The sequence below is a fragment of the Bombina bombina genome, chromosome 4 (genome assembly GCF_027579735.1).
Source record: "Bombina bombina isolate aBomBom1 chromosome 4, aBomBom1.pri, whole genome shotgun sequence".
Classification (NCBI taxonomy): Eukaryota; Metazoa; Chordata; class Amphibia; order Anura; family Bombinatoridae; genus Bombina; species Bombina bombina.
This window is the reverse complement of record NC_069502.1, coordinates 811,333,680-811,358,920: the sequence shown is the minus strand read 5'-3', so window position 1 is coordinate 811,358,920 and position 25,241 is coordinate 811,333,680. Positions and strand designations below refer to the sequence as shown.

The 25,241-nt window shown below is 40.4% G+C and overlaps 1 protein-coding gene across 2 annotated transcripts in view; it reads left to right on the top strand.

The window, feature by feature from the left end:
* Positions 1-24,675, top strand: part of LOC128657080 (gastrula zinc finger protein XlCGF8.2DB-like) — a 39,055-nt gene extending 14,380 nt beyond the window's left edge. For both annotated transcript variants that reach the window (XM_053711318.1, XM_053711319.1), the window contains exon 3: positions 16,675-24,675. In XM_053711318.1, the coding sequence (XP_053567293.1) occupies positions 20,419-21,576 (1,158 nt within the window). In that variant the 5' untranslated portion in view covers positions 16,675-20,418 and the 3' untranslated portion in view covers positions 21,577-24,675. The remainder of the gene's footprint in view (positions 1-16,674) is intronic.
* The last annotated feature ends 566 nt before the right edge of the window (positions 24,676-25,241 follow it).

Sequence of the window (25,241 nt, the reverse complement as noted above, 5' to 3'; positions counted from 1 at the left end):
GCCTGTTGTTAAATCAATATCTCCTCCTTGGAGTCTTAATTTGGTTTTGAAGGCTTTGCAGGCTCCTCCCCTTTTGAGCCTATGCATTCTGTGGATATTAAACTACTGTCTTGGAAAGTGTTGTTTTATTTTTGGCTATCTCTTCAGCTAGAAGAGTATCTGAATTGTCTGCCCTCTCTTTGTGAGTCTCCTTTTCTGATTTTTAATCAGGATAAGGCTGTTTTGCGGACTTTGTTTAAAATGCCTTCTAAGTTTGTGAATTCTAACAACATTAGTAGGGAAAGTGTTGTTCCTTCTCCTTGTGTCCTAATCCCAAGAATACTCTCGAAAAATCTTTGCATTCTTTGGATGTTGTAAGATCTTTGAAATATATGTTGAAGCTACTAAAAGATTTCAGGAAGACTTCTAGTCAATTTGTTGTCTTCTCTGGTTCTAGGAAAGGTCAGAAAGCTTCGGCCATTTCTTTGGCATCTTGGTTAAGGCTTTTGATTCATAAGGCTTATTTTGGAGGCGGACAGGTCTCCGTCTCAGAGGATCACAGCTCATTCTACTAGATCACTCTCTACTTCATGGGCTTTTTAGAATGAAGCTTCAGTTGATCAGATTTGCAAAGCAGCAACTTAGTCTTCTTTGCATACATTTACTAAATTTACCATTTTGATGTATTTGCTTCTTCTGAAGCAGTCTATGGTTGGTAGAAAGAGTTCTTCAGGTAGCTGTTTCAGGTTTGAACCTTCTGCTAATGTTTTAAGTTTTCTTTTTTCAATTTATGAGAAAACACTATTTTTGTGTGGGATTTAATTTTTTCAGCGGAAAATGCTGTTTTTATTTATCCCTCCCTTTCTAGTGACTCTTCTGTGGACTTTCACATCTTGGGTATTTCTATCCCGTACGTCGCTAGTTCATGGACTCTTGCCATGGACTCTTACATGAAATAAAACCTAATTTATGTAAGAACTTACCTGATAAATTAATATCTTTCATATTGGCAAGCGTCCATGAGTCCACCCTTTTTCTGGTTGGTTTTGATTTTTTTTGTATAAAATTATATTTCCAGTTCCTCGTTTTTTGTATGCTTTTTTACTCCTTATTTATCACCCCACCTACTTGGCTATTCCTTAAACTGAATTGTGGGGTTTGGTGAGCGGTGTATTTATAGGCATTTTGAGGTTTGGGAAACTATTTGCCCCTCTCTGGTAGGATTGTATATCCCATACGTCACTAGCTCATGGACTCTTGCCAATATGAAAGAAATGAATTTATCAGGTAAATTCTTACATAATTTTTTTTTTTTAGTTTTTTTCTTGGGTGTTCACCTGTGGGTGCTGCCTTCTTTTTCTTTGATCTGGTTAGGATGTATTTGTGGGGGTTTTTGGAAGCTCATGTTTGTTATAGTTTTCCTGTTGGGAAACATTTCTTCTCTGGAATTTGATACTAGAGATTTTGTGGTCGCTTTGGCACTTCCGCAGAAGTTGCATGTTAAGGTGTTAGTTACATAGTTTTATAGATCCTTTGCTCAATCCCTACTCTGGTTTCGATTTTTCTGTGACCTGGGTCAGTTCGGGAATGCCCTATGGTAGCAGCTGGTCCTGGTTTGGCGCTGGGTTCTGGTCCTTAAGGTCTATTCCATCCACGTTGTGCTGGTGTATCTGGTTGACCTGGTTGGATGGTGAGTTGATCTCTCAGATGAGGAGTTCATTATACTGCTGGTTCCTCCTTTATAATGTATAAATTCTTTCCCCTTTGGATAAGGATTTACGTGGAGAGGAAAACCATGAGTTTTCAATAATTTTGTTTTGAGGTTCTGCCTCTGGCAGGGCTACGAGAGAAGGCCTTTTCATTCATAGATGTCAGGGCTGGTTCTCACTGCTTCCTTTTGGGTGGGGCATCAGGAGGGTTTGTACTCAGTCCTCTTTGTCCTGTTCCTGATTGGTGGTTGGGGTTCAAGAAACGGATCCTGCTAAGACTTACACTGAGGGTTCTGAAGGTTCTTTGTCCATGGAGCTTAGAGTTCTCCATTCCTAATTGGACTGGAGGTTTTGATGACTCCATTAACATTTGGGGGTACCATGTCGGGGATGCTATTTATCCCCCTATGGTATTCTTTGGCCTGCCTTTTTTTACCTTGGTACTTCTTCCTTAAGGGGTCGAGGTGACTTAGCTTCCCTTTTTTCTCTTCTGGGACTGGTTGTTGGGTCATCAGGTTTTGGAAGTTTGGGCATTTACGGCCTCTTTTCTTCATCTGTTTCTCGTCTGCTCCCATGTTTTTGGGGGCTCTGGAGAATGCGTTTGTCTCCATTTTGCCATGGATCTACCCTTACTTACAACATCATCTCTGCTTGATATGTCGTGTTTCCTGGATATCGATGCTTTGTTCATCATTCTTTTTCCTTGTTCTAAAGGGGGTTGCCGGGAGTTTGATCCAGAAGGATCGTTTGGAGACTATATTGCTGACTCAGAAGTGTGCTATTTCTTGTCAGCTCCTTAGCTGTTGGTCTTGGGGGTATTATCCTCGAGTCTTGAGGAGTTATATTCACTGTCTCTGGGATGCTTAGTCAACGTCCAGTGTCCTAGGACCTTTGGATGTGGGCTGGTGATTGCATCTCCTATGGTTCTCTGTCTGAGGTATTCCTATGGTTCCTCAGGGGTTACTAGCTTTTGGCCGCTCCGGTTTCCGGGTGCCCAGTTTTTCTGGGCATGGTTTGGGATATCTGATCGGACTCTTAGTTAGATCCTGGGGCGTTTCAGTCCTTACTGTTCTGAGACATCCCCTTACTCCTTCAGGTGTTGTCTTTCTCTTATCGAAGACTTGGAAATGGCCTGATGGTTACTTTAGCTACCTAGCAAGCGGAGATTGCGGTTGGACACCTATTACAGCTATTGGCACTTCTAGAGGTGTGTTAGCTGGCTGTTTGTTTGTCTTACTGGCCGGCTGTTGCAGCTGAATGGCTCCTCTTCAGTTGGTTTTGTTTTTTGCCGTCTATCTGCTGACGCACGCTCCATGCCTGTGGGGTGGGTGAGCGTTTGTATTTTGCATTCCCCTCCCCTTCGGGATTGGGGTATGCCACAGTATCCACCTGTTGCCCCGGAAGGGGGTCCCTCTGCCTTGCGTGTGGGGATGTCATGAATGGGTGGATCCTGATATTTTGCCATCACTGTTGTTTCAGTGTGGTCTCCCTTTTGTCTGTGAGTGTCCCTTCATGTAGGGAAGGATCTGGGTCTGGGTTCTGGAACCCGAGATCGTCCTATGTTCTGTTATAGCTTAGTAGTTTAGCATGCCAGTCTTGTTACATATGGTCCGGGTTTGTCCTGCCCCTTTGGTACCGTTTAGTTCCCCCTTTTCTTCCTTTTTGGGGGATATGGGTGGTCTGGGGAATTAAGAAAAAAGAATATATAATGTGTACTAGACACACCAATCTTCCAGGGGGGCGCCCTTAACAGATGTATAATATCATGTGGAACAGAAACAAATCAAAAATAATACTTAAAAACAATAATAAACATGCAAATTATAATCCATACAAAGAAAGTCCGAATGGAGGAGAATACTCCAAAAAAAAAAAAAAAAAAAAAAAAAGGTCAGCTCTCTGTTATAGGAGGGTCAGGATCCTGGTAATTTGGATGGTCTAGGAGAGAAGAACACAAAGGCCCCAATGGCCTAATACCATATACACAGAGTGGATACAAGTAAGCAAAATGGATACTCACAAACGGACAGCACCTGAAGGGTGCAAACAAGCAGGACTGGAACCTCACAGTTGCCCAGCTAACTGGATATGAACAACCAGATATTCAAAGGGGAGTCCACACTTGTAAGATTCCCATTGTGTTCCTATATACAGGGAGAAAGAGCCAACAGCCCAGCACAGTTTTAGGTACAAGGATGTGCACTGTGTATTTATGGAAATAAGCACACTTACATGTTCCAAAGCACCTCCAGGTGCAATCAAACAGGCTGGAGCTTCTGAGCCGCCCAGCTGACTGATTCCAAGGGTACAGCAGGTCACAAAAAACTCCCAAAGAGTTCAGAGATGAAAAAATATTACAAGAAAAACAGCAGCAAGTGTATGAATAAAAAATATACTTTATTAAAAGTGACGTATTTCTCAGCCCGTTATGTGGCTGTTTCTTCAGACTAATACATCAGGTTGAATATCTGGCTGTTCATATCCCGTTAGCTTGGCAACTGTGAGGTTCCAGTCTACTTGTTGGCACCTTCAGGTGCGGTCCGTTTGTGAGTATCCATTTTGCTTACTTGTATCCACTCTGTGTATATGGTATTAGGCCATTGGGCGCCTCTGTGTTCTTCTCTCCTGGTCTGGGGAATTGTTTATTTCCCTTCCCTCGGACATTGCCAGTCATTGTTTGTGCTGGGTCCATTTACCTTGGTACTTCTTCCTTAAGGGGTCGAGGGTGACTTAGGCCTTCCCTTTTTTCTCTTTCTGGACTGGTTGTTGGGTCATTCGGTTTTGGAAGTTTGGGCATTTACGGCCTCTCTTTCTTCCTCCTGTTTCTCGTCTGCTCCCATGTTTTTTGGGGCTCTGGAGAATGCGTTTGTCTCCATTTTGCCTTGGATCTACCCTTACTTACAACATCTCTGCTTGATATGTCGTTTCCTGGGATATCGATGCTTGTTCATCATTCTTTTTCCTTGTTCTAAAAGGGGGGTTGCCGGGAGTTTGATCCAGAAGGATCGTTTGGAGACTATATTGCTGACTCAGAAGTGTGCTATTTCTTGTCAGCTCCTTAGCTGTTGGTCTTGGGGTATTATCCCTCGAGTCTTGAGGAGTTATATTCACTGTCTCTGGGATGCTAGTCAACGTCCAGTGTCCCTAGGACCTTTGGATGTGGCTGTGATTGCATCTCCTATGGTTCTCTGTCTGAGGTATTCCTATGGTTCCTCAGGGGTTACTAGCTTTTGGCCGGCTCCGGTTTCCGGGGTGCCCAGTTTTTCTGGGCATGGTTTTGGGATATCTGATCGGACCTCTTAGTTAGATCCTGGGCGTTTCAGTCCTTACTGTTCTGAGACATCCCCTTACTCCTTCAGGTGTTGTCCTTTCTCTTATCGAAGACTTGGAAATGGCCTGATGGTTACTTTAGCTACCTAGCAAGCGGGAGATTGCGGTTTGACACCTATTACAGCTATTGGCACTCTAGAGGTGTGCTAGCTGGCTGTTTGTTTGTCTACTGGGCCGGCTGTTGCAGCTGAATGGTTCCTCTTCAGTTGGTTTTGTTTTTTGCCGTTTATCTGCTGACGCACGCTCCATGCCTGTGGGTGGGTGAGCGTTTTGTATTTTGCATTCCCCTCCCCTTCGGGATTGGGGTATGCCACAGTATCCACCTGTTGCCCGGAAGGGGGGTCCCTCCTGCCTTGCGTGTGGGATGTCATGAATGGGTGGATCCTGATATTTTGCCATCACTGTTGTTTCAGTGTGGTCTCCCTTTTGTCTGTGAGTGTCCCTTCATGTAGGGAAGGGATCTGGGTCTGGGTTCTGGAACCCGAGGATCGTCCTATGTTCTGTTATAGCTTAGTAGTTTAGCATGCCAGTCTTGTTACATATGGTCCGGGTTTGTCTGCCCTTTGGTACCGTTTAGTTCCCCCTTTTCTTCCTTTTTGGGGGATATGGGTGGTCTGGGGGAATTAAGAAAAAAGAATATATAATGTGTACTAGACACACCAATCTTCCAGGGGGGCGCCCTTAACAGATATATAATATCATGTGGGAACAGAAACAAATCAAAATAATACTTAAAAACAATAATAAACATGCAAATTATAATCCCATACAAAGAAAGTCCGAATGGAGGAGATACTCCAAAAAAAAAAAAAAAAAAAAAGGTCAGCTCTCTGTTATAGGAGGGTCAGGAGCCTGGTAATTTGGATGGTCTAGGAGAGAAGAACACAAAGGGCGCCCAATGCCTAATACCATATACACAGAGTGGATACAAGTAAGCAAAATGGATACTCCACAACGGACAGCACTGAAGGTGCAAACAAGCAGACTGGAACCTCACAGTTGCCCAGCTAACTGGATATGAACAACCAGATATTCAAAGGGGGAGTCCCACACTTGTAGATTCCAATGTGTTCCTATATACAGGGAGAAAGAGCCAACAGCCCAGCACAGTTTAGTACAAGGATGTGCACTGTGTATTTATGGAAATAAGCACACTTACATGTTCCAAAGCACCTCCAGGTGCAATCAAAACAGGCTGGAGCTTCTGAGCCGCCCAGCTGACCTGATTCCAAGGGTACAGCAGGTCACAAAGAAAACTCCCAAAGAGTTCAGAGATGAAAAATATTACAAGAAAAACAGCAGCAAGTGTATGAATAAAAAATATACTTTATTAAAAGTGACGTATTTCTCAGCCGTTATGTGGCTGTTTTCTTCAGACTAATACATCAGGTTGAATATCTGGCTGTTTCATATCCCGTTAGGCTTGGCAACTGTGAGGTTCCAGTCTACTTGTTGGCACCTTCAGGGTGCGGTTCCGTTTGTGAGTATCCATTTTGCTTACTTGTATCCACTCTGTGTATATGGGTATTAGGCCATTGGGCGCCTCTGTGTTCTTCTCTCCTGGTCTGGGGAATTGGTTATTTCCCTTCCCTCGGACATTGCCAGTCATTTTTTTTGCTGGGTCCATTGCCACGATGAGGGGTCTGAGGTCTGTTGGCTCAGTAGAGCTTTGACCGCATTTCTTGCCTAGATCTTGTGATCTCTCCTTAGGTGGAGTTTAGCTGAGTCTCTTACTCAGCAGGGAGTCTTTCTCTGCTGGTTTTGAATGCTCTCCTGATTTTCTCTTTTTGCCTGGGAGGGAGGTTAGTTCCTGCACTTCTTTGGAAGGTTCCCTCTGTGGGACCTTCCTGGTGCAGTTCCTAGCTTGATATGTTAGTATTAGTGGCTGGTGTCTGCTAGACTTGTGTCGCTAGCATTAGAGCATGGGGCTTCATCTGGAGCACAATAAGTGATATTTTTTAGGCAGTTATGGGGAGTGAGTGTCTATTCCTCGGTCGCTCTTTCATGAGTATAGACAGCACTCTGTATGAGTATGGGATCTGCCTAGTCCTTCTGGGTCTTCATTGGTTTCATGGTCTTTTGGACTTCCATTCAGATAGGGGTAGGTTTTTTTCCCTCCCTACTTTCTTCCGGTCATTAGAGTGTATTCTCTATGTCTTGTTGCAGCACCTTGGGTTGCGCTTGGAGTTCTGCTGGGGTTCCTTTTTGCCCTAGTTTCTGATCTTTAGATCTCTTGTTGAGTCCTTCCTTTTTTTTCTTCTGCTTCTTCCCTTCAGGGAATATGTGGAAAAGTACGGGCTTGAAGCCTACTTGTCTCTTGAAGCGACTTGTCTCTTTGGGGGCTTTGTGTTCGGTGGAATCTAGCGATTCTGAGCGGTCCTCTATCTAGGGCCTTGCTGGGTTTAACTGATGGGCAGTTACTTGGGTCCTTCAGTTTTTAGCCTTCTATTCTGTTTAGCAGTTTTTTTTGGGTAATTTCAGGCTGTGGTGCCCTTCGAATGGCCGCCTCGTCTACCCACCCTTTTTTGCATTCAGTGTCCTCTATAGCTTGGGTATTGTTTCCCAAAAAGTATTGAATGCAGCTGTGAACTCTCCCCGTTTAAGGAAGAAAAACTTAAATTATGCTTAACTGATAATTTACTTTTCTTCTGACGGGGAGAGTCCACAGCTCCCCGCCCATGATTTTTATGTAGGGCGGCTGTTTTTTATTCTTCTGGCACCTTTTTTCACCTGATATTTCTCCTACTGCTCCTTGTTCCTTTAGCTGAATGACTGGGGGATGGGGGCAGTGGGGGAGGTATTCAAGCCTTTGGCTGTGCTGTCTTTGCCTCCTCCTGGTGGCCAGGTTCTGAATTCCCAAAAGTAATGAATGCAGCTGTGGACTCTCCCCGTCAGAAGAAAAGAAAATTATCAGATAAGCATAATTTGTTTTTTGCCTGACATGTTGGTGTTATATCTTCAGTTGGATGTTATAAGTTTCACTGAGTAATTACAACTGGATAAACAAAAAATGTCTGTCTTTATTTCAGACTGCAAAGCAAAAATTTGATTATTTTTAGGGGGGTGATTCTTTTCAGTACCCACTGTGCATGTGTGACATTTGTCTGGAAAGGAGGGGATAGGTGAGTGTGCATGTGTGACATATCTGAAGAAAGGCAGGGCACGTGTGAGTGTATGTGCGTGACATGTCTGAGGAAAGCAGGGAACATGTGAGTGTACGTGTGTGACACTTGAGAGGGATGTAGGGCACATGCAAGTGTTTTGGTGTGACATGTCTGTGGGAAACAGTGCACAGATGACTTTATGTGTGCAAAGTGTGAGGTTTGCAGGGACAGGTGAGTGTACATGTGAGCTGTATCTGTGGGACACAGGGCATAGATGAGTGTGTGCTGAGTCTGTGGAAAACAGGTTAGTGTACATGTGTGAGATGTATGTAAACTAATATAGTTTATTTTACATATTATATATTAATTTTTATATAAAATGATAATCTGGTCTTCATTACAAATAAAGAATACACTCACCCGGCCACTTTATTAGGTACTCCTGTTCAATTGCTTGGTAACACAAATTGCTAATCAGCCAATCACATGGCAGCAACTCAATGCATTAAGGCATCTAGACGTGGTGAAGACGACTTGCTGAAGTTTAAACTGAGCATCAGAATGGGGAAGAAAGGGGTATTTAAGTGACTTTGAACATGGCATGGTTGTTGGTGCCAGACAGGCTGATCTGAGTATTTAAAAAAAACTGCTGATCTACTGGGATTTTCATGCACAACCATTTCTAGTGTTTACAGAGAATGGTCTGAAAAAGAGAAAATTTCCAGTGAGCTGCAGTTGTGTGGACCAAATGCCTTGCTGATGTTAGAGGTCAGAGGAGAATGGGCAGACTGGTTTGAGATGATAGAAAGGCAACAGTAACTCAAATAATCACGCAATACAACCAAGGTATGCAGAATACCATTTCTGAATGCACAACACATTGTACCTTGAAGCAGATGGGCTACAGCAGCAGAAGACCACATTGGGTGCCATTCCTGTCAGCTAAGAACAGGAAACTGAGGCTACAAATTGCACAGGCACACCAAACTTGGACAATAGAAGATTGGAAAAACGTTGCCTGGTCTGATGAGTCTACCTGAGTAATTGTTGCTGACCATTAGTCTATCTTTTTTGGGGTTATCACACACTCTTTAAATATATTTTTAAATGGATGTTAATAAGTTTAAAATATTTTATAAACTTTGGTGCCTGGCGTATTTTTCTATTTTTCTCGTTGTTGCTGACCATGTCCATCCCTTTATAACTACAGTGTACCCATCTTCTGATGGCTACTTCTAGCAGGATAATGCACCCATGTCACAAAGCTCAAATCATCTCAAACTGGTTTCTTGAACATGACAATGAGTTCAAGTCTACTCCAATTGCCTCCAGTCATTAGATCTTAATTCAATAGAGCACCTTTGGGATGTGGTGGAACGGGACATTTGCATCATGGATGTGCGGCCGACAAATCTGCAGCTATCATGTCAATATAGACGAAAATATCTGAGGAATGTTTCCAACACCTTGTTGAATCCTATGTCATGAAGAATTAAGGAAGTTCTGAAGGCAAAAGTGGTTCAACCCGGTACTAGCAAGGTGTACCTAATAAAGTGCCAGTGAGTGTATAATGTCATGAATGCAACATTCTAAAACAATAATACTGAATGTTTTGTGCACATAAGTAGTCATGTTGCATATTAAAGTGCTTTTAAACATAACCCTCTTTCCAGTGAAGTAAATGCTCTTAGCCTTTTTTTAAAGGGACACTGAACCCACATTTCTCCAACATAGGTGTGTCCGGTCCACGGCGTCATCCTTACTTGAGGATATTCTCCGCCCAACAGGAAATGGCAAAGAGCCCAGCAAAGCTGGTCACATGATCCCTCCTAGGCTCCGCCTTCCCCAGTCATTCTCTTTGCCGTTGTACAGGCAACATCTCCACGGAGATGGCTTAGAGTTTTTTTGGTGTTTAACTGTAGTTTTTATTATTCAATCAAGAGTTTGTTATTTTAAAATAGTGCTGGTATGTACTATTTACTCTGAAACAGAAAAGAGATGAAGATTTCTGTTTGTAAGAGGAAAATGATTTAGCAACCGTTACTAAAATCGATGGCTGTTTCCACACAGGACTGTTGAGAGGAATTAACTTCAGTTGGGGGAAACAGTGAGCAGACTTTTGCTGCTTGAGGGTATGACACATTTCTAACAAGACGATGTAATGCTGGAAGCTGTCATTTTCCCTATGGGGATCCGGTAAGCCATTTTTATTACATAAAGAAAAAAAGGGCTTCACAAGGGCTTTTAAGACTGTAGACATTTTCTGGGCTAAAACGATTGATATATAAGCATATTTTATACTTCATAGCTTTGAGGAATTATTTTATTCTTGGGAATTATGTAAAATAACCGGCAGGCACTGTATTGGACACCTTATTCTCTAGGGGCTTTCCCTAATCATAGGCAGAGCCTCATTTTCGCGCCTCTATTGCGCACTTGTTTTTTGGGAAGCATGACATGCAGATGCATGTGTGAGGAGCTCTGATACATAGAAAAGACTTTCTGAAGGCGTCATTTGGTATCGTATTCCCCTTTGGGCTTGGTTGGGTCTCAGCAAAGCAGATACCAGGGACTGTAAAGGGGTTAAATATAAAAACGGCTCCGGTTCCGTTATTTTAAGGGTTAAAGCTTTCAAATTTGGTGTGCAATACTTTTAAGGCTTTAAGACACTGTGGTGAAATTTTGGTGAATTTTGAACAATTCCTTCATACTTTTTCACATTTGCAGTAATAAAGTGTGTTCAGTTTAAAATTTAAAGTGACAGTAACGGTTTTATTTTAAAACGTTTTTTGTACTTTGTTTATCAAGTTTATGTCTGTTTAACATGTCTGAACTACCAGATAGACTGTGTTCTGTATGTGGGGAAGCCAAGGTTCCTTCTCATTTAAATAGATGTGATTTATGTGACACAAAATTTAGAGAAAATGATGCCCAAGATGATTCCTCAAGTGAGGGGGAGTAAGCATGGTACTGCATCATCCCCTCCTTCGTCTACACCAGTCTTGCCCACACAGGAGGCCCCTAGTACATCTAGTGCGCCAATACTCCTTACTATGCAACAATTAACGGCTGTAATGGATAATTCTATCAAAAACATTTTAGCCAAAATGCCCACTTATCAGCGTAAGCGCGACTGCTCTGTTTTTAGAAAATACTGAAGAGCATGAGGACGCTGATATTGGTTCTGAGTGCCCCTACACCAGTCTGAGGGGGCCAGGGAGGTTTTGTCTGAGGGAGAAATTTCAGATTCAGGGAAAATTTCTCAACAAGCTGAACCTGATGTGATTACATTTAAATTTAAATTGGAACATCTCCGCACTCTGCTTAAGGAGGTGTTATCTACTCTGGATGATTGTGAGAATTTGGTCATTCCAGAGAAATTATGTAAAATGGACAAGTTCCTAGAGGTCCCGGGGCCCCCCGAAGCTTTTCCTATACCCAAGCGGGTGGCGGACATTGTAAATAAAGAATGGGAAAGGCCCGGCATACCTTTCGTCCCTCCCCCTATATTTAAGAAATTGTTTCCTATGGTCGACCCCAGAAAGGACTTATGGCAGACAGTCCCCAAGGTCGAGGGGGGCGGTTTCTACTCTAAACAAACGCACCACTATACCCATAGAAGATAGTTGTGCTTTCAAAGATCCTATGGATAAAAAATTAGAAGGTTTGCTTAAAAAGATGTTTGTTCAGCAAGGTTACCTTCTACAACCAATTTCATGCATTGTTCCTGTCACTACAGCAGCGTGTTTCTGGTTCGACGAACTAGAAAAGGCGCTCAATAAAGATTCTTCTTATGAGGAGATTATGGACAGAATTCATGCTCTCAAATTGGCTAACTCTTTCACCCTAGACGCCACTTTGCAATTGGCTAGATTAGCGGCGAAAAATTCTGGGTTTGCTATTGTGGCGCGCAGAGCGCTTTGGCTAAAATCTTGGTCAGCGGATGCGTCTTCCAAGAACAAATTGCTTAACATTCCTTTCAAGGGGAAAACGCTGTTTGGCCCTGACTTGAAAGAGATTATTTCTGATATCACTGGGGGCAAGGGCCACGCCCTTCCTCAGGATAGGTCTTTCAAGGCCAAAAATAAACCTAATTTTCGTCCCTTTCGCAGAAACGGACCAGCCCCAAGTGCTACGTCCTCTAAGCAAGAGGGTAATACTTCTCAAGCCAAGCCAGCCTGGAGGCCAATGCAAGGCTGGAACAAAGGTAAGCAGGCCAAGAAACCTGCCACTGCTACCAAGACAGCATGAGATGTTGGCCCCCGATCCGGGACCGGATCTGGTGGGGGGCAGACTCTCTCTCTTCGCTCAGGCTTGGGCAAGAGATGTTCTGGATCCTTGGGCGCTAGAAATAGTCTCCCAAGGTTATCTTCTGGAATTCAAGGGGCTTCCCCCAAGGGGGAGGTTCCACAGGTCTCAATTGTCTTCAGACCACATAAAAAAACAGGCATTCTTACATTGTGTAGAAGACCTGTTAAAAATGGGAGTGATTCATCCTGTTCCATTAGGAGAACAAGGGATGGGGGTTCTACTCCAATCTGTTCGTAGTTCCCAAAAAAGAGGGAACATTCAGACCAATCTTAGATCTCAAGATCCTAAACAAGTTTCTCAAGGTTCCATCGTTCAAAATGGAAACCATTCGAACAATTCTTCCTTCCATCCAGGAAGGTCAATTCATGACCACGGTGGATTTAAAGGATGCGTATCTACATATTCCTATCCACAAGGAACATCATCGGTTCCTAAGGTTCGCATTTCTGGACAAGCATTACCAGTTTGTGGCACTCCCGTTCGGATTAGCCACTGCTCCAAGAATTTTCACAAAGGTACTAGGGTCCCTTCTAGCGGTGCTAAGACCAAGGGGCATTGCAGTAGTACCTTACTTGGACGACATACTGATTCAAGCGTCGTCCCTTCCACAAGCAAAGGCTCACACGGACATTGTCCTGGCCTTTCTCAGATCTCACGGGTGGAAAGTGAACGTAGAAAAAAGTTCTCTATCTCCGTCAACAAGGGTTCCCTTCTTGGGAACAATAATAGATTCCTTAGAAATGAGGATTTTTCTGACAGAGGCCAGAAAATCAAAACTTCTAAACTCTTGTCAAATACTTCATTCTGTTCCTCTTCCTTCCATAGCGCAGTGCATGGAAGTAATAGGTTTGATGGTAGCGGCAATGGACATAGTTCCTTTTGCGCGAATTCATCTAAGACCATTACAACTGTGCATGCTCAGTCAGTGGAATGGGGGACTATACAGACTTGTCTCCGACGATACAAGTAGATCAGAGGACTAGAGATTCACTCCGTTGGTGGCTGTCCCTGGACAACCTGTCACAGGGGATGAGCTTCCGCAGACCAGAGTGGGTCATTGTCACGACCGACGCCAGTCTGGTGGGCTGGGGCGCGGTCTGGGGATCCCTGAAAGCTCAGGGTCTTTGGTCTCGGGAAGAATCTCTTCTCCCGATAAATATTCTGGAACTGAGAGCGATATTCAATGCTCTCAAGGCTTGGCCTCAGCTAGCGAAGGCCAAGTCATACGGTTTCAATCAGACAACATGACGACTGTTGCGTACATCAACCATCAGGGGGGAACAAGGAGTTCCCTGGCGATGGAAGAAGTGACCAAAATCATTCAGTGGGCGGAGACTCACTCCTGCCACTTGTCTGCAATCCACATCCCAGGAGTGGAAAATTGGGAAGCGGATTTTCTGAGTCGTCAGACGTTTCATCCGGGGGAGTGGGAACTCCATCCGGAAATCTTTGCCCAAATTACTCAATTGTGGGGCATTCCAGACATGGATCTGATGGCCTCTCGTCAGAACTTCAAGGTTCCTTGCTACGGGTCCAGATCCAGGGATCCCAAGGCGACTCTAGTAGATGCACTAGTAGCACCTTGGTCCTTCAAACTAGCTTATGTATTCCCGCCAGTTCCTCTCATCCCCAGGCTGGTAGCCAGGATCAATCAGGAGAGGGCATCGGTGATCTTGATAGCTCCTGCGTGGCCACGCAGGACTTGGTATGCAGACCTGGTGAATATGTCATCGGCTCCACCATGGAAGCTACCTTTGAGACGAGACCTTCTTGTTCAAGGTCCGTTCGAACATCCGAATCTGGTCTCACTCCAACTGACTGCTTGGAGATTGAACGCTTGATCTTATCAAAGCGAGGGTTCTCAGATTCTGTCATGATACTCTTGTTCAGGCCAGAAAGCCTGTAACTAGAAAAATCTACCACAAAATATGGAAAAAATATATCTGTTGGTGTGAATCTAAAGGATTCCCATGGAACAAGATAAAAATTCCTAAGATTCTATCCTTTCTACAAGAGGGTTTGGAGAAAGGATTATCTGCAAGTTCTTTGAAGGGACAGATTTCTGCTTTATCTGTTTTACTTCACAAAAAGCTGGCGGCTGTGCCAGATGTTCAAGCTTTTGTTCAGGCTCTGGTTAGAATCAAGCCTGTTTACAAACCTTTGACTCCTCCTTGGAGTCTCAATTTAGTTCTTTCAGTTCTTCAGGGGGTTCCGTTTGAACCCTTACATTCCGTTGATATTAAGTTATTATCTTGGAAAGTTTTGTTTTTGGTTGCAATTTCTTCTGCTAGAAGAGTTTCAGAGTTATCTGCTCTGCAGTGTTCTCCTCCTTATCTGGTGTTCCATGCAGATAAGGTGGTTTTGCGTACTAAACCTGGTTTTCTTCCGAAAGTTGTTTCTAACAAAAACATTAACCAGGAGATAGTCGTGCCTTCTTTGTGTCCGAATCCAGTTTCAAAGAAGGAACGTTTGTTGCACAATTTGGATGTAGTTCGTGCTCTAAAATTCTATTTAGATGCTACAAAGGATTTTAGACAAACATCTTCCTTGTTTGTTGTTTATTCTGGTAAAAGGAGAGGTCAAAAAGCAACTTCTACCTCTCTCTCTTTTTGGCTTAAAAGCATCATCAGATTGGCTTACGAGACTGCCGGACGGCAGCCTCCTGAAAGAATCACAGCTCATTCCACTAGGGCCGTGGCTTCCACATGGGCCTTCAAGAATGAGGCTTCTGTTGATCAGATATGTAAGGCAGCGACTTGGTCTTCACTGCACACTTTTACTAAATTTTACAAATTTGATACTTTTGCTTCTTCTGAGGCTATTTTTGGGAGAAAGGTTTTGCAAGCCGTGGTGCCTTCCATCTAGGTGACCTGATTTGCTCCCTCCCTTCATCCGTGTCCTAAAGCTTTGGTATTGGTTCCCACAAGTAAGGATGACGCCGTGGACCGGACACACCTATGTTGGAGAAAACAGAATTTATGTTTACCTGATAAATTACTTTCTCCAACGGTGTGTCCGGTCCACGGCCCGCCCTGATTTTTTAATCAGGTTTGATAATTTATTTTCTTTACCTACAGTCACCACGGTATCATATGATTTCTCCTATGCAAATATTCCTCCTTTACGTCGGTCGAATGACTGGGGAAGGCGGAGCCTAGGAGGGATCATGTGACCAGCTTTGCTGGGCTCTTTGCCATTTCCTGTTGGGGAGGAGAATATCCACAAGTAAGGATGACGCCGTGGACCGGACACACCGTTGGAGAAAGTAATTTATCAGGTAAACATAAATTCTGTTTTTTTTCTTTTGTGATTCAGATAGAGCATGCAATTTTAAGCAACTTTCTAATTTACTCCTATTATCAAATTTTCTTCATTCTCTTGATATCTTTATTTAAAGAGCAAGAATGTAAGTTTAGATGAAAGTCCATTTTTGGTGAACAACCTGGGTTGTTCTTGCTGATTGTGGATAAATTCACCCACCAATAAACAAGTACTGCCCAGAGTACTGAACCAAAAACTTGCTGGCTCCTTAGCTCAGATCCCTTCTTTTTCAAATAAAGATAGCAAGAGAACGAAGAAAATTTGATAATAGGAGTAAATTAGAAAGTTATTTAAAATTGCATGCTATCTGAATCACAAAATAAAAAAAAATTGGTTTCAGAGTCCATTTAAGTTAACTCACTAACTTTGTTATTTTGGAGATTTGTCACACATTGATATCTCTTTGGATTAGCTGCATTGTAGTTTTTAAGCCTTTTCATCTAAATAATCCTCCTCATCTATATGGTATAACAGAATTGCCTGAGTTGGCTGCTAATTATCACAGAAGGTGCAGTTGACACATGAGTGAAATTCTTCTCTCTGTTAAAGCTTTTATAAATTGCTTTGGTATACTACACCACCTGGGGCAATTTTCTTTGTTTTTATTGTTCTGGAGTCATCCTTCTTTTAACTACAAGCACACAAGCAGTAGTTATGGGCTGAAACCATTTTAAAAGGACTAGATACGTTAGGTAGAAAAACAACATTTCAATTTAGTTGACTAATTGTGAATTCTTAGAAATAGTCCCTAATGTCTAATAAACTGCCATTAAGCCTTAGATAGGAAGCTGGGAAAAGATCTAGTTGTCACAGTGTATTCTACAAGGGTAGGGGACTGACTAAATCAGAACAGTTTATATGTTCTCATGATAAAATAATTATGTAAATAATATTACTCCCATCGTGTTTCTTATTGACAGGTGAATTCACAAACTGCAATAATCTTCGTCATAATCAGAGTGCAGATGCTTCTTTACATCTTCTTCAAAATCAAAGAAGCCACATGGGAAATGTATGTTCTGAATGTGGGAAATGTTTTCTTAAGAAAGCACTTCTTTCTAAACATCTAAAAATTCATACAGGAGAAAAGCCATTTTCATGTACTATATGTGGGAAATGTTTTACTCAGAAATCAAATCTTTTTCGTCATCAGAAAATTCACACAGGGGAGAAAGGATTTTCATGTTCTGACTGTGGGAAATGTTTTTCTGTTAAATCAAATCTTATTAACCATCAGAAAATTCATACAGGGGAGAAAGGATTTTCATGTTCTGACTGTGGAAAATGTTTTATCCAGAAATCAAACCTTATCACTCATCAGAAAATTCATACAGGGGTCAAAGGATTTTCATGTTTTGATTGTGGAAAATGTTTTACTCAGAAAACAACTCTTATTAGGCATCAGAAAATTCATACAGGGGAGAAAGGATTTTCATGTTCTAAATGTAGGAAATGTTTTACTCAGAAATCAACTCTTATTATTCATCAGAAAATTCATACAGGAGAGAAAAAATTTTCATGTTCTAAATGTGGGAAATGTTTTCTTAATAAATCGCATCTTTTTAATCATCTAAAAATTCATACAGGAGAAAAGCCATTTTCCTGTCCTATATGTGGGAAATGTTTTACTCAGAAACCAAATCTTTTTCGTCATCAGGAAATTCATACAGGGGAGAAAGGATTTTCATGTTCTGACTGTGGGAAATGTTTTACTCAGAAAGCAAATCTTATCACTCATCAGAAAATTCATACAGGGGAGAAAGGGTTTTCATGTTTTGAGTGTGGAAAATGTTTTACTCAGAAATCAACTCTTATTAAGCATCAGAAAATTCACACAGGGGAGAAAGCATTTTTATGTTCTAAATGTGGGAAATGTTTTATCCAGAAAAACACTCTTATTAGGCATCAGAAAACTCATTTTAAAAGAAATCAGAGCTTAACATCCAAAGTACAGAGGGTTACACATAGTTGTAACCCACACAATACGAAATGCTGATGATGACTGCATGTGATCCTCTGGGGTGCACAGTTTTAGAGCTGTTTTGAGGCCCCTTCTGCACCTCAAGCATTTATGAGGTGACCCCAGGTTGTATTTTATTTAAATCAAATTTGTTTAGCTCATGATTTAAATTACTAGTCAGCAAGACTGATTCAAATCATGGTTTTTATTTTTAGAATAAGTTTTAAGATAATTATTTTTCCAGTTATATCAGACCATTACTGTTTTTGTAATATATCATTAGATATGCATAGATAGATCATTGAAGTGAATGAAATTATTTGGAGGGGAACTATCTCCAGTTCAATTGCTTAATATTGGATGGAGAAAATGATTACATTAATAATAACAATAGAAATATTTTTAACTAAAAAATAACTATTTCTTTCATGTAATTGGCAAGAGTCCATGAGCTAGTGACGTATGGGATATACAATCCTACCAGGAGGGGCAAAGTTTCCCAAACCTCAAAATGCCTATAAATACACCCCTCACCACACCCACAATTCAGTTTTACAAATTTTGCCTTCTATGGAGGTAGTGAAGTAAGTTTGTGCTAAGATTTCTACGTTGATATGCGCTTCCTTTTGCAGACTATCAGTTTCATATTTGGGGAAAAAACATTATTTAGGAAAATATTTTTTCTTACCTGGGGTATAGTCTTTTCAGTTGACTGCTTTTTCATTAAATTTCGCAGGCAAAATTAGGCTCGCGAGGGTGCAAAATGCCAAAGTTTATTGCGTCATTTTTGTAATTTCCGGTGTCTTAGTTGACGCCGAGTTCCTTGCACAAAGTTGCGTCTACTATGACGCGAGTGTGTCATTTCCGGATGTTGTTAGCACCAAAAAAATTTCAGTTTGCGTTGTGCGTCATACTTGGCACCAAATAATTTAATCTAGATTGTAAATTCTCACGGAATAGGGCCCTCAATTCCCCCTGTTTTTATCTGTAAAATTTTGTGTCTTATCGTATTGTTTCTCCATTGTACTGTTATCCTTGTACCCATGGGCAGCGCTGCGGAATCTGTTGGCACTTTATAAATAAAGAATAATAATAATTATTATTATTATTTAAAACCCCATTCCTATATGCCTCTTGCCCTTTTCTATGTCAGAGGGCTATGCTGTTTGCATTTTTTCCCATTCTTGAAACTGCCATATAAGGAGATTGATAATTTTGCTTTATATGTTGTTTTTTTCTCTTACGTTTGCAAGATGTTTCAATCTGATCCTGTCTCAGAAACCACTGTTGGAACTCTGCTGCCTGATAACAGTTTGATCAAAGCTTAGTGCATCTGTTGTAAATTTGTGGAGATTATATCTCCAGCTGTGGTATGTAATAGTTGTCATGATAAGCTTTTACATGCAGAGAATGTGTCCATCAGTAATAGTACAATGCCTGTTGTTCCTTCAACATCTAATGTACATGATATACCTGTGAGTATGAAAGATTTTATTGCTGATGCGATTCAGAAGGCTTTGTCTGCCATCCCGCCTTCTAATAAATGTAAAAGGTCTTTTAAAACTTCTCATAAAGTTGATGAAATTTTAAATGACCGACATCATACTGAATTATTCTCTGATGAGGATCTATCTGATTCAGAAGAACTTTCCTCAGATATTGACACTGACAAATCTACTTATATATTTAAAATGGAGTATATTCGTTCCTAGTTAAAAGAGGTGTTGAGTACATTGGATATTGAGGACACTTGTCCTCTTGATATTAAAACTAGTAAATGTTTAAATTCTGTTTATAAACCTCCTGTGGTTACTCCAGAGGTTTTTCCAGTTCCTAATGCTATTTATGTTATGATTTCTATGGAACGGAATAGGCCTGGTACTTCTTTAATTCCTTCTTCAAGGTTTAAAAAATCGTATCCTTTGCCAGCAGTTAGATTGTAGTTTTGGGAAAAGATCCCCAAAGTTGATGGGGCTATTTCTACTCTTGCTAAATGTACAACTATTCCTATGGAAGATATTACTTCTTTTAAAGACCCTTTAGATAGGAAACTTTAATCTTATCTAAGGAATGCTTATTTATATTCTGGCTGTCTTCTCAGGCCTGCCATTTCTATGGCTGATGTTGCAGCTGCATCAACTTTTTGGTTGGAAAGTTTAGCGCAACAGGAAATGGATCCTGGTTTGTCTAGCATTGTTCGCTTGCTTTAACATCCTAATCATTTTATCTGTGATGCCATTTTTGATATCTTTAAAATTGATGTTAAATCTATGTATTTAGCTATTTTAGCTAGAAGAGCTTTGTGGCTCAACTATTGGAATGCTGACATGGTATCTAAGTCTAGATTACTATCTCTTTCTTTCTAAGGTAATAAGTTATTTGGTTCTCAGTTGGATTCAATTATTTCAACTGTCATTGGGGGGAAGGGAGTTTTTTTGCCTCAGGATAAAAGACCTAAGGGTAAATCTAAAGCTTATAACAGTTTTCATTCCTTTAAACAAAATAAGGAACAGAAACCTAATCCTTCCCCCAAAGAATATGGTTCCAATTGGAAACCTTCTTCAAGTTGGAGTAAATCCAAACCGTTTAAGAAACCAAAACCAGCCCCAAGTCTGCATGGAGGTGCGGCCCTCATTCCAGCTCAGCTTATAGGGGGCAGATTAAGATTCTTCTAAAATATTTGGGCATATTCTGTCCAAATTCAATGGATTCAGAGTATTATCTCTCAAGGGCACCGAATAGGATTCAGAGTAAGACCTCCTGTGAGAAGATTTTTTCTCTCACGCATCCCAAAAAATCCAGTAAAGGCTCAGGCTTTTCTGAAGTGTGTTTCAGATCTGGAACTTTCAGGGGTAATCATACCAGTTCCGTTTCAGGAACAGGGTCTGGGGTTTTATTCAAATCTATTCACTGTCCCAAAGAAAGAAAATTCATTTTTGAATCATTATGTAAGAGTGCCAACTTTCAAAGTGGTGACTATAGGGACTATTCTGCCTTTTGTTCAGCAAGGGCATTATATGTCCACGATAGACTTACAGGATGCATATCTAAATATTCGATTCATCCAGACCACTATCAGTTTCTGAGATTCTCTTTTCTAGACAAGCATTACCAATTTGTCGCTCTTCCATTTTGCCTAGCGACAGCTCCAATAATCTTTTCAAAGGTTTTTTGTGCCCTACTCTCTGTAATCAGAGAATGGGGTATTGCAGTGTTTCCTTATTTGGATGATATCTTGATACTAGCTCAGTCTTTACATTCTGCAGAATCTCACACAAATCAGCTAGTGTTGTTTATTCACAGACATGGTTGGAGGATCAATTTACCAAAAAGTTATTTGATTACTCAGACAAGGGTCATCTTTTTAGGTTTCCAGATAGATTCAGTGTCCATGACTCTGTCTCTAACAGACAAGAGACGATTAAAATTGGTTTCAGCTTGTCAGAACCTTTTTTCTCAGATTGTTCAGATGTGGGGTCTTCCAGAAATAGATCTGATGGCTTCCCATCTAAACAAGAAACTACCAAGGTACCTGTTCAGGTCCAGGGATCATCAGGCGGAAGCGGTGGATGCGTTAGCAGTTCCTTGGTGTTACCAACCTGCTTATATCTTCCCGCCTCTGGTTCTTCTTCCAAGAGTGATTTCCAAGATCATCATGGAACAATCGTTTGTGTTGCTGGCCTCACAGGTTTTGGTATGCGGATCTTGTTTGGATGTCCAGTTGCCAACCTTGGCCACTTCCATTAAGGCCAGACCTTCTGTCTCAAGGCCCGTTTTTCCATCAGGATCTCAAATCATTAAATTTGAAGGTATAGAAATGAACGCCTTGTGCTTAGTCATAGAGGTTTCTCTGACTCAGTGATTAATACTATGTTACAGGCTCGTAAATCTGTTTCTAGGAAGATTTGTTATCGAGTTTGGAAGACTTATATTTCATGGTGTTCTTCTCATAAATTCTCCTGGCATTCTTTTAGAATTCCTAGAATTTTACAGTTTCTTCAGGATGGTTTGGATAAGGGTTTGTCTGCAAGTTCCTTGAAGGGATAAATCTCTGATCTTTCTGTTTTATTTCACAGAAAGATTGCTAAGCTTCTTGATATTCACTGTTTTGTACAGGCTTTGGTCCATATCAAGTCTGTCATTAAATCAATATCTCTTCCTTGGAGTCTTAATTTGGTTTTGAAAGCTTTACAGGATTCTCTGTTTGAGCTTATGCATTCTTTGGACATTAAACTACTTTCTTGGAAAGTGTTGTTCCTTTTGGCCATCTCTTCTGCTAGAAGAGTTTGCAAATTATCTGCTCTTTCATGTGAATCTCCTTTTATTTTCCATCAGGATAAGGCAGTTTTGCAGACTTCATTTACATTTCTACCTAAGGTTGTGAATTCTAACAACATTAATAGAGAAATTGTTGTCCCTTCTTTGTTTCCTAATCCTAAGAATTCTTTGGAGAGATCCTTACATTCTTTGGATGTGGTAAGAGCTTTGAAATATTATGTTGAAGCTACTAAAGAGTTCAGGAAGACCTCTAGTCTATTTGTTATCTTTTCTGGTTCTAGGAAAGGTCAGAAGGCTTCTGCCATTTCCTTGGCATCTTGGTTAAAGCTTTTGATTCATCAGGCTTATTTGGAGTCGGGTCAGGCCCCCCCTCAGAGAATTACAGCTCATTCTACTAGATCAGTCTTTTAAGAATGAAGCTTCAGTTGATCAGATTTGCAAAGCAGCAACTTGGTCTTTGTTGCATACATTTACTAAATTCTAGCGTTTTGATGTATTTGCTTCCTTGGAAGCAGTTTTTGGTAGAAACGTTTTTCAGGCAGCTGTTTCAGTTTGATTCCTCTGCATATGTTTATTTTTTTTCTTTTCATTATGAGAATAAAATTTATATTTTGGGTTGTGGATTCATTTTTTTCAGCGGAAAATGTCTGTTATTATTTTATGCCTCCCTCTTTAGTGACTCTTCTGTGGGTTTCCACATCTTGAGTATTATTATCCCATACGTCACTAGCTCATGGACTCTTGCCAATATGAAAGAAATTAATTTATCAGGTAAGTTCTTACATAAATTATGGGGCTTTTTTTTTTTCATTTTTAGTGATTGCCTCTCCCTCCTCACACTTTGGTCCTTGTGCAGATCTATTCCACTCCAAACAATATTCTATTCATTGAGTGTTTTGAAACTTCGTATGGGTTGATTCTGTGAACATAGATTTGTAGGGGAGAAATGTTAATAAAGGAAAGTCAAAATTAAACTTTCAAGACTCAGAATCAACATTTGATTTTCCATTTGACATCACTTATCTAATTTGCTTTGTTCTCTTGGTATCCATTGTTGAAAAGCCTGCATAAGTAGGCTCACTAAGATGCAATGCACTACTGTGAACTAGCTGCTTGTCACTGTCTCACCCAGATAGGCCCCAGTAGTCATTGCTCTCCTTCAACAAAGGATTCCAAGAGAATGAAGCAAATATGATTATATAAGTAAATCTAAAAATGTTATGTTCTATCTCAAACCCAAATGTTCTCTTTCCTGATTATGTCTCTTTAAAGTCTATTTATCAACTCTGTATGTTTATTTTATAATATTGCTATGAAGAAGGGCATGTTATTTCTGCAGACACAAATTCACAGTTTTGAGAACTACAAAACCAATAATAAGTGATAATATCTTCAAGATTGAAAAATTGTCCAAAATAATCTGACAGAAACCTCTGTGAATGGATTCATAGAATCAATTACGAAAAAAAATGCAGCCATGAATATACAGCATGTTGCTATCTAATTAAAAACAAATCGATATTTCAGGATGAATAAACTTTGGATTGTAATGTATCTTAAATAGCAACTATCTTTAGATTGATGTTTCCTCAAAATGCATTTTATTATTTTTTAAAAATCCTATTTAAATTAAAAAAAACAACTGATTTAAATTTTAAAAAATACGTTTTGTATCCACCTTCTATGATCCAGTGTATTTGCCATCCCCGGGGGAGGGGGGGGATCCAGGGTCCCTATATAGGTTTAAATAGCCAAGTGATCACCTGGAGCCACTATGTTATTTTGTAATTTATGCTTATTTAAGAAATGTTACCTAATACAACTATAGATCCACAACAGTTTTTACTATAGATTTGAGGAAAAAATCTCTGTATTGTTTACAACCTTGTTTATTTAAATTGTAATAAAATGAAATCCATCAGAGATAGCAGGAACATTAGGAGTGACCAAATAAACAGTTTGGTTCATTCTGATTAAAAAAAAAAAAGAATGCACTGGTGAGCTCTGCAACACAAAAAGGCCTGGATGTCCACAACAGTGGTGGATGATCGTAGGATCCTTTCCAGGTTAAAGAAAAAGCCCTTCACATCATCTGTAAAACACAGTGGAGGCAGTGTGATTGCATGGGCATGCATGGCTTCAGTGGCACTGGGTCACTGGTGTTTATTGATGATGTGACAGAAGCAGCCGGATGAATTCTGAAGTGTATAGAGATACATTGTCTGCTTAAATTCAGCGAAGTTGATAGGACAGGATTTCACTTTACAGATGGACAATGCCCCAAAGCATACTGCGAAAGCAACCCAGGAGTTTTTTAAGGCAAAGAAGTGGAGTATTCTGCAATGGCCGAGTCAATCACCTGATCTCAACCTGATCAAGCTTGAATTTCACTTGCTGAAGATAAAACTTAAGGTAGAAAAACCTACGAACAAACAACTGAAGAACTCTGCAGTAAAGGCCTGGCAAAGCATCACAAAGGAGAAAACCTAACGTTTGGTGATGTCCATGCGTTCCAGACTTAAAGTAGTCATTTCCTGCAAAGGATTCTCGACAAAGTGTTAATTTGTCCAATTACATTTGAGCCCCTGAAATAAGGGGACTGTGTATGAAAATGGTTGCAATTCCTAAATGTTTCATATATTTTTCTTCAACCCCTTGAATTAAAGATAAGTCTGCACTTCAATTGCATCTTGGTTGTTTCATTTCAAATTCATTGTGTTGGCGTACAGAATTATGACAGCTGGGTCAGTTTCCAATTATTTATGGACCTAACTGTATATATACATGATTATACATAGGTGTGTGTGTATATATATATATATATATATATATATATATATATATATATATATATATATATATATATATAAATAACTATTTAAAAATACTTAAAACATATTCTGCTATGTGAAATATTTAAAGTAAATTCACAGTATAAGACTTTATTAAAAATGAATATTGAATAAATATTGTTTTTCATGTTTTCATCTACTTAATTGCAAAGGGCTCTAATGCACTTATGTGTATATACGTACAGTATACATATGTGTATATATTTATGTGTATATATGTCTGTAAATACATATATACACATATAAATACATATTTATATACCGTATTGTGCCGCATATAGGCCGCAACCTTAAAGCTTGGTGCCATTTTGAAGAAATTAAATTATTTCAAGAAAACACACAAAATGTGCAAGCAATGAGTCCCAATGCAGGGTGTCAGCTCCCAGGGGATACTTTT